Source organism: Peromyscus eremicus, chromosome 9 (assembly GCF_949786415.1).
Source record: "Peromyscus eremicus chromosome 9, PerEre_H2_v1, whole genome shotgun sequence".
Lineage (NCBI taxonomy): Eukaryota > Metazoa > Chordata > Mammalia > Rodentia > Cricetidae > Peromyscus > Peromyscus eremicus.
This window is the reverse complement of record NC_081425.1, coordinates 57,134,376-57,148,404: the sequence shown is the minus strand read 5'-3', so window position 1 is coordinate 57,148,404 and position 14,029 is coordinate 57,134,376. Positions and strand designations below refer to the sequence as shown.

At 47.1% G+C, this 14,029-nt stretch overlaps 1 protein-coding gene across 1 annotated transcript in view; it reads left to right on the top strand.

Annotated features, from left to right (window-relative positions):
• Kif13b (kinesin family member 13B) overlaps positions 1-14,029 on the top strand; it is a 94,760-nt gene that overhangs the window by 53,645 nt on the left and 27,086 nt on the right. Inside the window, exons 24-31 of the mRNA XM_059273479.1 lie at positions 1,414-1,513; positions 2,233-2,359; positions 3,038-3,093; positions 5,287-5,408; positions 7,189-7,365; positions 9,999-10,091; positions 12,295-12,447; positions 12,692-12,769. Of these exons, the coding sequence (XP_059129462.1) occupies positions 1,414-1,513; positions 2,233-2,359; positions 3,038-3,093; positions 5,287-5,408; positions 7,189-7,365; positions 9,999-10,091; positions 12,295-12,447; positions 12,692-12,769 (906 nt within the window). The remainder of the gene's footprint in view (positions 1-1,413; positions 1,514-2,232; positions 2,360-3,037; positions 3,094-5,286; positions 5,409-7,188; positions 7,366-9,998; positions 10,092-12,294; positions 12,448-12,691; positions 12,770-14,029) is intronic.

Sequence of the window (14,029 nt, the reverse complement as noted above, 5' to 3'; positions counted from 1 at the left end):
GGGCCTCTACATTGGACTGTTTTACAACCACCTCCCAGATACCTTACCTGGGTTCACCTTGAACTGAGTCACCCACGGTTCAGGGGGGAGTGGGGGGCACATATGTGTGTGAAGCCAGGTCATCCTGAATGCCCACTTCCTTGACTTGTCCGTTAGTTTTGGGGGGTTTTGTTTCTCCTGTCTTTTCTTTTCCTAATGTGCCAGATTTTGTTTATGTCTGTGAAGTTGCATCTTGTTAGTCATCATTTAAGACTGCCCGGGCTCTTTGGAGCCTGATTATGTCATCCACTGTAGTCACTCTCCTGGCTTTGCATCATCCTAATTTGATAGAAACGTCTGCCTTCCTATAAGTCACTGATAAAAAAAAAAAAAAAAGAAAACAAAAACACCTCATCGTTCAGCTGGGGTTGAACTCAGTATGGTACCGCCATGGAGTCTTCTTTTCAATAGACATCACCCCATTCGTCACTGCTCTCTGGATGTGGTACTTGAGTCCTGTGGTGCCACTTAGAGAAGATGCATAGCATGTTTCTCCAGCTTGTCCACAGGAATGTCATAGGCTATTTGGTTAAGTGCCCTAGTGAAATCCAGATACTCTACATCTGCAGCATTCCTCTGAACCACCCAGCCCCCTAACCACGTTACTGAAGGAAATGAGGTCAGGTTGGCATGCTGGCAGGTGTTGACTGGTGGAGTTCAGGCTGTGGATAACGACCCCTGTCCTCTCGCCCACCACTGCCTCCCAAATGCACAGACTCAAGGAGGAGACACACTTAGGTGCTGTCACCCTGGGGAGGCTAGTGTGATGCAATAGGAGGAGGCAGTGGCTAGAGACTAGAAGGGTTCTCCTGTGGTTCTGTGGGGTAGAAGTTTGGGGCTTGCTAAGTACAATTTGTGAGTCTTGTCCAGCAAGGCAACCTCATAGAAGATGTTTCTCAGCAAGTACAAAGAGAACCAGTTCTTCAGGGCCTGTCTACTCTAGAGTACCCGAATGCTGTCTGTTCTGGGAGTTCTGATCTGAATTGTAGATAGAGTCGCTGTTGGTGCTACATGTTGGGCTGGCACAAAGCACAGGTGGTAGAATGCTTGCCTAGCGAACATGAGGTCCTAGACTCACCTTCCATTACCCCGCTGATGCTGGCCATGGTGACAGAGGCCTATGATCCCAGCACTCAGAGGTGGGAACAGAGACTTGGGAAGTTCAAGGTCATCTTCAGCTACACATAGTGAATGAGTTCCAGGCCAATCTGGGTTTTATTAGACCTTGTCTTTAAAAAGGAAAAGAAGAAAGAAAGGCAGTTGTTGCATGCTGCTTGTGTATTGGAGTTAAAAGAGTGAGGCTAGTCAGGGAGTGTCTGTCTCGGACGTGTTGCCTGATATTGTATTGAGTTGGCTTCCCCTGTTTCCTTACAGGATAGGGATTTAGAGAGGCTGCGTAGAAAATGGCTCAATGCATTAACCAAGCGTCAAGAATACTTGGATCAGCAACTGCAGAAGCTCGTCAGTAAACGTGGTAGGAAGAACAAGTTGGACATTTCCCTCCCATGGCAGTGCAGCCAGGGCATCTTGTCGATGGCCCTCTTGTAGCCAGCTGATGGCCCAATGAATATGGTAGTGAGGGTGGATGCCTGTTCTTGGCTTGGGGGCATAGCCTTTATTTGGTTGAAATATTTTTTTTGTAGTTCCATTTGGCGATGGGGCACAGACATACGTATAGGCAAAACATTCATACACATTGAAAAGTGACTGGGAGAGAGGTGCTGATATTTCTTGTTGGAGGTCCTGGGAGCTTGGAAGCTGAGGCAGACTATCAGACCCTGTACCAGAGGTCTGTGAGTAAGAAGCCTCTGTAAATTCCCATTGACCTCGGGAGATCATGTTCACTCAAAGACAATATGGAAACAGGCTGGAGGAATGGCTTAGTGGTTAAGAACACTTACTGCTCTTGCAAAGGACCTGGGTTCAGTCTCAGCTCCCACCTGATAGCAGTTCACAACCGTTTGTAACTCATGTTCCAGGGGTATGATGCCCTCTTCAGTCCTCTGGGGGTTCCTGCATGCACAAGGTACACACGTACAGTCTCTCCCTCCCCCTTACACACACACACACACACACACACACACACACACACACACACACGGTAAACAAACAAACAAATAAAATCTAGTAAATCTAGGAAATATGTGGGGACAGCAGGCAGGATTGCTAGACCTAACCCTGACTCCCTTCTAGACAAAACTGAGGATGATGCCGACCGAGAGGCACAGCTCCTGGAGATGCGGCTGACGCTCACAGAGGAGAGAAATGCAGTGATGGTGCCCTCTGCTGGCAGTGGCATTCCAGGGGCACCAGCAGAATGGTAAGGTCCTACAGTGTGTCTTCTGAAACCCCCAGGCGCGACCAGGTACCTCCTTTTTTTTTTTTTTTTTTGGCAGTGCTGCATTTAATGGATGGTTCATCATGGTGTGTGAGAACAGAGCTATTTGTATTGAAGGACTGCTAAATTATTTTCATGAGTTGGATATGACTATGGCCTGAAACTGTTTTATTAAATAATATTGTTATTAGCCAAGGTAATTAGGATTTCTGAGAACTTAAATCAATATTTAGTACCACTGCACTTAGCATTAAAAAATAGTTAATATGTTAATTACTTGAATCATTCATTCCCTTAAAAGAATGTTAGGTCATAAGAAAACTGCATCTCAACCAGTTTTTGGTTTAGGTGCTTAAGCTATGCTGTCAGCAAATGTTCTCTGACACTTGACAGAAATTAAAAATAGCAAGTTAAGCTACAAGGAGCCCTTAAGTATGTCATTTGGCAAGGAAGAAAGCTTTAAACAGGCTGATGGTGAGACGGTGGGTGGGCCTATAACAGTGAGCTCCCATGTCCCAGCATAGGAGGCAGCTTGTATAGTCAACCATGAACCTTGTTACACCAACTTAGAGTGAGATAAGTGGCCAGACCATTGTCACCTGAGTGACATGAGTCTTTTGTGTCTCGGATACTGGATAAAACCTGTCCTTCCTGATTTAGGACCCCAGTGCCTGGAATGGAGACCCACATTCCTGTCATATTCCTGGACTTAAACGGTAAGTTCGAGGTGGTTCCTGGAGGCTTACCGTGATGAAGTGGTGACAGACAGGGTGACACTTTGTGGATCTAGCCACTGTGTTGTGGGTTTGTAGTAACCCTGATGTGAGGACCAGTACTCTGGGTTCCATAGTCCATGCTGGACAGAGACTAGTTGTGTGAAGTCAATCTCAATATCGCTCTTGCTGTGGTGAGCTCTCTCTTTCTCCCTCCATCTCTCCTTCTTTCACTCCCTCTCTCCATCCTCTTCCTCTCTCCCTCTCTCCATTTCATTCAATTTCTGTCCCTAGAGCTGAGGATTGAATCTGGGGACTCACACATGCTAGACAAGTGTGCTCCCACTGAGCTCCAGCCCAGCGTAGCAGCAATGGCAGTGATGGACGCATCTCCATGTTGCAGCCCTGCTTCTGTGAGAATGCCTTGTTTGCCACCAATTTAGGATGCTTTTCTATACTGAAAATATGTTCTGACTTCAGTGCTCAGAAGAAAACTTCCGTCAGGAAGAGACCAGCAACTAGAGATCCTATGTTTTCTTAGCATTATTTAATGAATTTCTCAGCTTTTCTGTGAGTTCCTGTGAACTTAACCCTGCTTGCTTATTTTCCTTTTTACATAACTGTTTTACCCCAACCCCCACACACCCTTCCCACTGGTCTCTGTCTATAGGAGGGAAAATAGAAAATGCAAAGGTAGGTTAGGGAGCTAAAAATAAGAAGTCAGCAGTTAGGCTCCATGAAACACCTGCAGAAGTGTGTATTAACACGAACTTCCCTAAATAGAAAAGCCTGGGTGTCCTCAGTGGTCCCTTCACTGCGTGGCCGTGTGCTAGGATGCCTGAGGGACCCAGCATCCTGTGCCTGATCTCACACATGCACAGGTTGGAGGGACACGGGACAGTCACAGCACCTGTCCGTCTGTGGGGTGGGAACTGTTTGAGAGCTGTCACAGGAGACTGTTTACCTTGAGCTCATGAGCCTGGAGGCTGAGGTGGGCTCTGGCCTGCTCTTATGTTGGGCTTCGTACACGTAGGCAGCTGAAGAAGCTTTAAGAGATTGGGAAGGATTGAGGTTTAGGAAAACACACAAAACAGCTGTTTTTTTGTTAGCATATGAAATAATGAATTTTATCATGACATTCTCATATGTACATACATTATGCTTTGCTCATATGTACACTCTCACATTATTCTCCTGTCCTTCCTGCTCCCCTTCCATGGGTCCCTTCCTTCCGCCAAGTCATTCTCCTGCTTTCCTCTCACATGGGTAGGTAGGGCAGATAGATGATAGATGGATGATGGATGGATGGATGGATGGATGGATGGATAGGTAGGTAGGTAGATAGATAGATAGATCTAGATTTGCGTATGAGCGAAAAGGCAGTATTTGTGTTTTTCTCCCTCCCTCTTTCCCCACATCTTCCTCCTTCTCTTTAGACAACTCCCTGCCTCCCTTGTAGTTCCCCTTTTACTTTCATACTCTGTGGGGGAAAAATACATGACTTGGATGTTTCGATTCTTTCACTTAACATGGTGATCTCTGGTTCCATCCATTTTCTTGCAGTGAATAATGTCATTCTTCTTTATGGCTGAATAAAAGTCCATTGTGTAGATGTACCACATTAGCCTGGGAGTCTGAAGCGATGGTCAGAACTTTGTTCAGCACTCCACATTAGTGGTCCACACAAGTGCACTTTCTTTGCTGTGTAGGCACGAGCTTAGGTAGATGGGGCACTGGGAAGCCAGGCTCGGGACCGAGTGACCACAGGGCCCTGTGCACTTGCCAGGTCCATTAGCCAGTCTGCACTTTTGTTAGGCTTAACTGTCAGGAATTGCTCTCGCTTTCTTCTTCTTCCTTAAGTGCACTAAAGGGTGGGGAAATTGGGCTGTGATCCCATCATTACCATTTATGAGCTGACCTCTAGAACCCTCTTGGGTATCTTGGCTTCCTTTGCCTTCCATGTAAAATATGACACATGGGGAGCAGCGTGGGTAATTTCTCGAAGCACTTTCTGGCTCTTGGATCTGTGAACTATTAAATGGTTATCATCAGTGTTATTGGAGACTGCAGTGCAGAAAGCAAGTGAAGTTTGAAGCAGAAGAATTTTAATAATAAGCACGTTGGTTCAGCTAGCCAGGGCGGGAGGAGGGGTGTCTTTGAAAACGATCTGGTGTTGAGTGAAAGCCCTGCTTTCAGCCGATGATTTCAGCTCTCAGGATAATCTTGATGACCCAGAAGCCGGATGGGATGCTACCCTGACTGGGGAAGAGGAGGAGGAGTTCTTTGAGCTGCAGATTGTGAAACAGCAAGATGGGGAGGTAAGTCAGCATACCCTGGAGAAGCAGATAAGGAGCTCCCAGTCCTGCCGGGAGCCTTTGATGTCAGCGAGATAGTGGCCTCCACAGTATAAGCGAAAACTCTATTAGTAGTTAGAGGGAAGCTTGAACCTCATACCCCACTCCGTCTACCTTCTCCCTTCCTTTCTTGGTGAGGGACCCATGTCAGTGTGGACAGCATCCACTGGCTTCTGCCCTGAGAGGAGGGAGGAGGTTGTTGATTCCACTGAAGTATAGGGAGCTACAGGCTGGAAGGACATGGATTGGTACCTGTTCTGCAGTTCTTTCATAAGAACTTTCATTACAGGACCTCACTATGTAGCCCTGGCTGGCCTGGAACTGGCTAGGTAGAGCAGACTGGCTTTAAACTCAAAGAGATCTACTGCCTCTGCCTCCCAAGTGCTGGGGTTAAAGGTATGGAACACCATGTCTGACCTAAAACCTCTTTAAAGAGGAGAAAAAGGAAGCCAGGCCTGGTGGTACACACCTGTGGTGCTAGCATTTGGGAGACTGAGGTATAAGGATCATGAGTTCAAACCCAGTGTGAGCTATGAGTGAGACCATGTCTCAGCATAAAAAGAACAAAAGAATAAATGAAGGCAGTGAGGCAGAATTGTTGTTGAATGATTGGATCTCATGGTTGAATCTGTGTGATGGGCACAATCCTGAGGGGTTATTCCCTGGTTTTGAATATGCTTGACAAATGGTACCAGCAGTAGAGTATCTAAGGAACTCCTCATCCTGGCAGTGACAGTCCAGCTCAGCCATCCTGCCGACATGCCTTTGGACATTAGTCCGGTTCCCCTCGATCACACTGTGCCCTTCCTTAGTCCTGAACCTGCTTGGGTCAGGTGTGATGTGACAGGCTTGGCAACACTCCCTGTTGACGTGGACTATGGGGCCATGACGTTGCTGCAGTTTGTAATCCTGGACTGAGAACAGGGACAAATCCAAACAGGATAGCATCCTGTCCATTTCCTAGGTGTGACACTTACCTGCAATGTACTTGAAAGTGATTGGGTTGTGGGCTAAACAGACACATGTCTCAGTGAGCGAAGATCAAGGAACAGTACACAAAGTCCACAGTACTGAAAATTTTCAATCTTTCTTGGTGTTTAAACATTTTAAAAAACATAATTTAATAGCAAACAGGCTAATAAGGTACTATTTTAGTTACTGTTCTGTTGTTGTGAAAGAGATTGCCCAAAGTAGCTTATAAGAGAAAATACTTAATTGAGGGTTTGCTTACAGTTTTAGAGGGTTAGTCCATCATCATCATCATGGTGGGGCGTGTGGCAGCAGACAGGCAGGCAGACAGATAGACAGACAGGCATGACACTGGAGCAGTAGCTGAGAGCTTACATCCTGATGGGATGGGGAGAGAGAAGGGAGAGAGGAGAAAAAGGAGGGGGAGAGAGGGGAGGAGAAGAGGGGAGAGAGAGAGAGAGACTGGGCCTGGTCTAGGCTTTGGAAACCTCAAGGCCCACCTCTAGTGACACACCTCCAACAAGGCCACACCTCCTAATCCTTCCTTAGCAGTCCACCAACTGGGAACCAGGCATTCAGATATATGAGCCTAGGTACCAACACAGGTACCATGCCCAGTACTTTGTAGCCTCACATGGCAGCAGCCACACATTCACATTCTGACAAGTCTTCAGGGCAGTTATCAAAAGAGAACCTTTACCCAAGCTACATGGTATTCTCAAGAGGTGTGTGGCCTTGGCGAGGCAAGTGAAGTCTGTCCCTGCCTCCTCTACAGGCAAAGGCAGAGGCCTCCTGGGACTCCGCAGTGCACAGCTGTCCTCAGCTCAGTAAAGGCACTCCTGCTGATGAGCGAGTGTTCCTCATCCTGCGAGTGACCGTCCAGCTCAGCCATCCTGCCGACATGCAGCTGGTCCTACGCAAGAGGATTTGTGTCCATGTTCACGGGCGCCAGGTGAGGCTTCAGCCCTGGTGGGAGAGATGAGTGACCACCGGCTGACTGTGTCACTGACACTAGGAACTCTCCAGACATGGTTTATGGAGCTCTGAGCCTACCTCTCTCAGGTCCCTGCTCTCATTCACCATGCTGTCAGTCTCTAAACACACACGGTGTTCTCACAGGACTCAGGGTGATTCATAAGGGAGCCCTGTCATGGGGAAGTTCGGGAACTTGGTTGTTGCGGGTTCTTCTGGATCAAGCAACTGGAGGAGGTTCCCTGGTGGGTCAGTTGTGTGCTCATCTGGGAGTGCTGACTCCTCTCTTCCCAGAAGTCTTTGATTCCCAGTTTGACTTTGGTTGTAAAACATTGAATAGGAAACAGTCTCGGTCGTTATGTTTTTATTTTTATTATTATTATTTTAAATAGATCTATATTTTTGATTTGTTTGTGAAACAAGGTTTCTCTGTGTAGCCCTGGCTGTCCTGGAACTCCCTTTGTAGACCAGGCTGTCTTCGAACTCTGAGATCCTCTTGTCTCTGCCTCCTGAGTGCTGGGATTACCACAGCTGCCACCACCACCTGGCTCAGTGTGGATCTTTAAAGAGCCAAAGTCCATTTGCGTTCCAGAGTTCCTAAGCAGGCCTCCTTTTATTGTATGGGGTGCTGGGGTGCAGGGTTGGCTAGCATCCTGCAAACAGTGATGAGGATAGCCTTGGAGGGGAGGGGAGCTTTGAGCTGGTACTTCATAGAAGCTGGGCAGGCAGCAGAGCAAAGAGGTGGAAAGGGAGGGAGGAACCCTAACATATAGAAGAGTTTTCTAGAAATGCTCTAAGATTTAAACCCTGTGTTACTGGATTTGTGAGGATTTGGAAGGTGGGTTCTGGGGCTCCTCATTCACTCTGTTACCTTTTTGTGGGACATTCTGAACACACAGGCACAGATGGAAATAAATCTTCTCATTTGAAAGAACATAGTCAAGGTTGACAGACTCTGAGATATAATCTCCACCCCTAAAAATTAATCTTTAGTTCTAAATGTCACACTGATATCAATCTTTGAAATGAAGACTGGCATAATGCTGTTAAAATCGCAGCTCCTTAGCTCTCTGGTCCAACATCAATAAAATCCAGGTCAGGGGTTAGCTGTAGAGTATTTGCGTGTCTCCAACTCACTCCTGGGTCTCTCTTCTGGGAAGTCTAAAGGGATGGAGAGAGGCCTGCTGCTCTGGGGAGCTTCTTGAAGAGTGAGTTTCCATTTCTAATTCAGCTGTCCTGGCTACCTGACCTGCAGCATTCCCAACAGAGAGGCACAGTGGAGTGACCATGTATTTTGGGGTAGGAGAAATGTGCTCATTTCTTCCCGGTTGGAGTGATTTGGTGGAAGGATTTTAAGCCATGCCACTTCCTTCTCCTTTAGTTCCTTTAAATTGCTTCTTCATAGAACAGTGACAAACACTTGGCAGGGCAGGGCGGTGCCACAGTCAGGCAACAGCACCCTCTACCACCCATAGGAGCCATGGATGCCTGTACCATGCATCTGTCTCTGTTGAATGCTACAAGGCATCACTGAGGCCCTAAAGTGATGAAGAAGTGGACGACCTCTTCCATTCCAAGATGCTCTGTCGGGGAGGAGGTGGGTGGCAGGTGTTGGGGGAGGATCAGAGGTCACTTCAGGTGTTCTGAGAGACTATTATTATTATTATTATTATTATTATTATTATTATTATTATTATTAGTTTTTTGAGACAGAGTTTTTCTGTGTAGCCTTGGCTGTCCTGAAACTCACTTTATAGACCAAGCTGGCCTTGAACTCATAGAAGTCAGCCAGCTTCTGCCTCCTCATTTCTGGGATCAAAGGCGTGTGTGCCACCACTGCCCAGCTGAGAGACTCTTTTAAAAATTAGTTAACGATCACCAAATGGGAACTAAATCATTTTTAGGTAGGATTGTAAAATTACATATTTTTAACACCAACTGGTTTTTTTCTTTCCTTTGGGTTTTGCATGTTTCTACATCACCTTTTGCCTCCTGCCTATTCACTATTCTCTCTCCTTATCTTTATTCAATTGTATTCCGCCCTCATGGCTGCTCTCTTCAACCTCTGCAGAATGTTCAATCTTCGCAGCATCTCCAAATGAGTCATCTATGCATTAATTCAACAGTTCAATTCCTAACTGTGCAAAGAGCGCAGTCAGCATAAACAATGACCAGGCACTCTTAAATCATCCTTCATAACGATCCTGCTTTGGTCAAGAATTTAATGCCTGAACTTGTCAATATTCATGGTACAAGACGTCTATCGTGCTGGAGGAGGAGAGTGTAAGCGCCACCAGTCCTTGCCTCCATCCTTCTTAGAAGGTCATTTTGTCATATCTTCTGTCTTCTGAGTTTGTCCGGATGCCTGGTGGCAGCTTCCAGATCCCAGGTCTGACCTCTAGTCAGGTGCAGGACCTGAGGCACACTGTAGGTGCCAGTCCATTGGTGCTGTGCTGAGGTGAAGAGCTGTGTTTGGTGCTAGGGCGCTCTCACACATGTCAGAAGCTGGCTCTTCCATTGGCTGTGAGTGAACAGTACCCTTTGTGCCTCTTTGTTACAGTAAACAGCTGGCGAGGGAGGAAATAATGGTCTATATTTTATTTTTTTCTCTAGGGCTTTGCTCAAAGTCTGCTAAAAAAGATGTCTCATCGGAGCTCTATTCCTGGCTGTGGAGTGACCTTTGAAATTGTCTCCAATATCCCAGAGGTAAAGGATTCTATGATGTTTGAACTGGAAATAAACACTTGAAGAGCTAACTCCTCGAAAAGTTACCCACCCAAGAATTTGGGCTGCAGGTGCAGCTCCCCACTGAGCCGTCTCTAGCCAAGAACTCCATTTGAAAAGCTTCTTATTCTAAAACACAATAGATAGTAGTAATGTTGTGTTAGTCACAGAGGGCAGAAGCAGTCCAGTGTAGAGACTGAGGTCTGATGTGGAAGCAGAAGAAGGCCAGTTTCTGCCCCTTGCTAGCAAAGTGAGCTTGCATGCTTTACTCTGAATCAGAGAATGATGTCTTCTGGGGAGAGGGTACATAGGTCCCGGAGACCTGGGGCCTCCCCACACACTGTCGGCACTGACTGCCTCCTGCTCTTCACTAGAGTCTGTGGATTGATTCTGTTGAGTTTTGGAATTGTAGGTGATCAACACCGGCTTTAACAGTCTGAAATGGAGGCAAGCAGCTGCTGGCACCTGGGCTTTGTTTTAGATTTCTTACTGTTACAGGGAGCACAGCAGAGGTGACCGACCACTAGACACAGTTTATAGCCAACTTTGTCTGTATTCCAGCCGGCTAGGACCATATCCAGGCATTTGGGGACCTAGGTTTTTGAAGGCAAAAACCACATCTTGATATCTCACTCCACAGCTACTGGGAGCTTCACAGAAGCAAGCAGTTTCATAGGAACTAAGATAAATGGTTAGCTGTGGGGAATTCTGCACACACAGGCTAAGTTAGGTAGGCCATCCTGACCTCAGGTCCCCAGAATTGAGTTGGGACATTTTCCATGAGATTCTCCATCAAGGAGACCAAATTCTAGTTAAACCTGAAATGGCCTCAGCAAGAATACAAGGTGGAGGAACCTCTGCACTGTCTTCCCTGTCACATTATGTTGCAACATTCTTGTCTCTTAAAACATCTAATAGTAATTCCTTCTTTCCTGGGGTTTCCAAGTTAGTCTTACATATTAAACATTAACTACTTAAGTATTTAACTTGAAGTGAAGCCTCTTAGACATTTGAAAACTAGGCTGTTGCCAGGTGTGGACATGTCTCTAATCCTAGACTTGGGAAGCTGAGGTGGGAGGATCCTGAGTGTGAGGCTGGTCTGGGCTACTTAGTGAGACCCTATGATAAACACGAAGCCCCCTAGCAGCCAAGGACTGAGGTGTAACTCTGACAGTGAGTGCCCTTGTATAGCCTCTGCGGGGCCCTGCATTTAGTCCCCAGCAGTCACCAGCCAGTCAGTCAGCAAGGAAGCTGTGGGCAGCAGCAGAGTGATTATGAAATCTTGGACTCAGGAGAGATTGCTCTGTGCTTCATTCATAAAGGAAAGGAGTGTAGGCGAATCAGCTTATAACTAAGCACCTTGTGTGATAGAATGGTTGGTAACTGGCCAGGCTTTCAGAGGCTGCAAACATTGTTTCCTCATCCCCTCCTGACTCACTCAGTCAGTGGGACAGGGTGGGATTTCACATCTGTTCTCCAGAGCCTTTGGCCACTGCTGCTCCCCAGGGAGGCCTCAGGCAGTGCTGGAAGCTCTGCAGTCTGGGTGTCTGTGTCTGCTGCTCAGCAGCAGCTAGGGCTGCCCTGCCCTCTTCCACTCCCTTGTCCAACTGCGTCAGCATCCCACTTGGGTACCGGGGTCATCAGCTCTCCACTTTGTCTAGTGGGCTGATCCAGCTCCCATGAGTCTCAGGGATGCTGCCTTCTCACAGAACTGTTGTCTTGGTGGTTGTCTTCCCGATCACCTCCAGAACCCTTTCCAACTGGGAATTGGTAGTGAATGTTTGTGAATGGGAACAACTGCTGTTTGGGATGCTCACGAAAGCTGCTGTCTAACCAGCCTCCCTGGTCATCCCGGGACTTTATGATGGTTCATGACTTCTGTGGAAAGTGCATTTTGAGTTCTGAAAGCAGATGTTAAATGGAACTTTGGATTCCATTGAATTTTGTCAATTTAGAGCTCTGTGGATATATATGTGTGTGTATGTGTGACTGCATGTCTCAGTATGTGTAAGCATGTTTTTGAGTGTTTGTGAGCATGTACATGTGTAGCATGTGTATGTGAAGCATCTGTAATGATGTTTTCAGTATAGTTCTAACATGTGTCTTTCCGCTCTTCTGAAGTGTGCATGTGTGCGCTTGAAACCTCGCTAATACTTTCTTTATCATGCATCGTTCTGTTCTTCAGGATGCCCAGGGAGTGGAGGAGCGAGAGGCACTGGCAAGGATGGCAGCTAACGTGGAAAACCCAGCTTCTGCTGACTCCGAGGCCTATATTGAGAAGTACTTGAGGAGTGTGCTGGCTGTGGAAAACCTCCTGACTTTAGATCGCCTTCGTCAGGTCAGTGGTGGTCAACAGTGCCACGGGGGAGTGCCATCCTGCTTCTGTCCTTGACTTTCTGGAGTTTGGTGGTGTTGCTTCTGAAGTCTGAAGAGTTTACTCTCACATAATCCAGTGATTGCAGTGGGGTTGTTCTCTCTTGTCAAGTCTTGGCTGGCATTTAACGAAGGGGGAAAACCTTGAAGCCTGTGTTGGTGTGCATCTCTCACGTGACCCTCTTCTTGGCCTGTTTTCCAATCCCCAGGAAGTGGCTGTGAAGGAGCAGCTGACAGGGAAGGGGAAGCTGAACCGGAGGAGTATTAGCTCTCCCAGCATGAACAGAGTGAGTCCCTCCTGCAGCGGCCTCTGTAGAGAGGCTAGAGAGGCGCCCTGCAGGCCTCTTGCTTGGATGCCTCTCTGTCTCCCTGCCAGGGAGCTCAGCTGTCTCTGACTTCCCCGTGCTGGTTGAAGTGCCTGTCTGTTCCCTCGTCACATCTCTGCCCCCTCTGCCACTGTTCCTGCCGCTGGAGCCAGGACGCTCGCTGGCTTGAGTGCCATGGGCACACGGTGCTCATTTGTCCTCACCACCTGCCCAGCCCATGCTGGGAGGCCACAACTGTGTGTGGAGCTAAATACAGCCAGCTGCCTGGCCAGGGCATGGAAGTCATTTTCTGGGCTCTAATTCATTATTTTTAAGCTAGAAAGTTTGCAGTATGTTTGCAGACCAGTTGCTTGAAGGCCATTTAGGGTAGAATGGATGTGTAAAACAAGTCACATGTGTTTCACAACTATTGCTGAGATTTGTTGATTAAAAGAAAAAGGTATGAGGCTGGAGAGATGGCTCAGAGGTTAAGAGCATTGGATGCTCTTCCAGAGGTCCTGAGTTCAATTCCCAGCAACCACATGATGACTCACAACCATCTGTAGTGAGATCTGATGTCCTCTTCTGGTGTGTAGGCGTACATGCAAATAGAGCATTCGTATACATAAAATAAATAAATAAATCTCTAAAAGTATAATTTATATGCATATTGAATATGGAGATAATTATTGACAAAGAAATGTACCAGTGGCTCTTTGTCTGCTCCTTATTTTCATGAAGATGTGGGTATGAAGAGTAGGTGCACTTTGTCCTCAGCTGCTCAGCTTTGTAGGAAAGAGCAGCTGCCTCAAACCTGTAAGTGTTTTCGAGTGACAGGAATGACAAGTTTCCCGCTGGAGAGCCTGCCAGTACAGACGTGCAGGAGACATGTCTGACTACCACAGCGCCACTCTCAGGCATATAGAAACAACTAGTTCCGAGTCCCTCCCATAAGTTATTAACATACTGGCATCTGCAGAGACTTGGTATTTGGGATACTATAATCTGAATAGTTTATTTCTTAGACAAAAGGCTTAGGCCATGGCAAGATTCAGTGGCATTAAACAGAAGGGGCGAAATGTCTTCTGTTCAGGCCCAGTGAGGTGTCACCTCAGTGTATAGCAGCCACCACAGCCTAGGTAAACCACCATGGGAAGGTGCTGGGAACTGCCCAGTGGTTTTCACACCTCAGAGACACTGGTCTACAGTCTTGGTCTTCAGAGCCTCTCTCTTCACCATCTT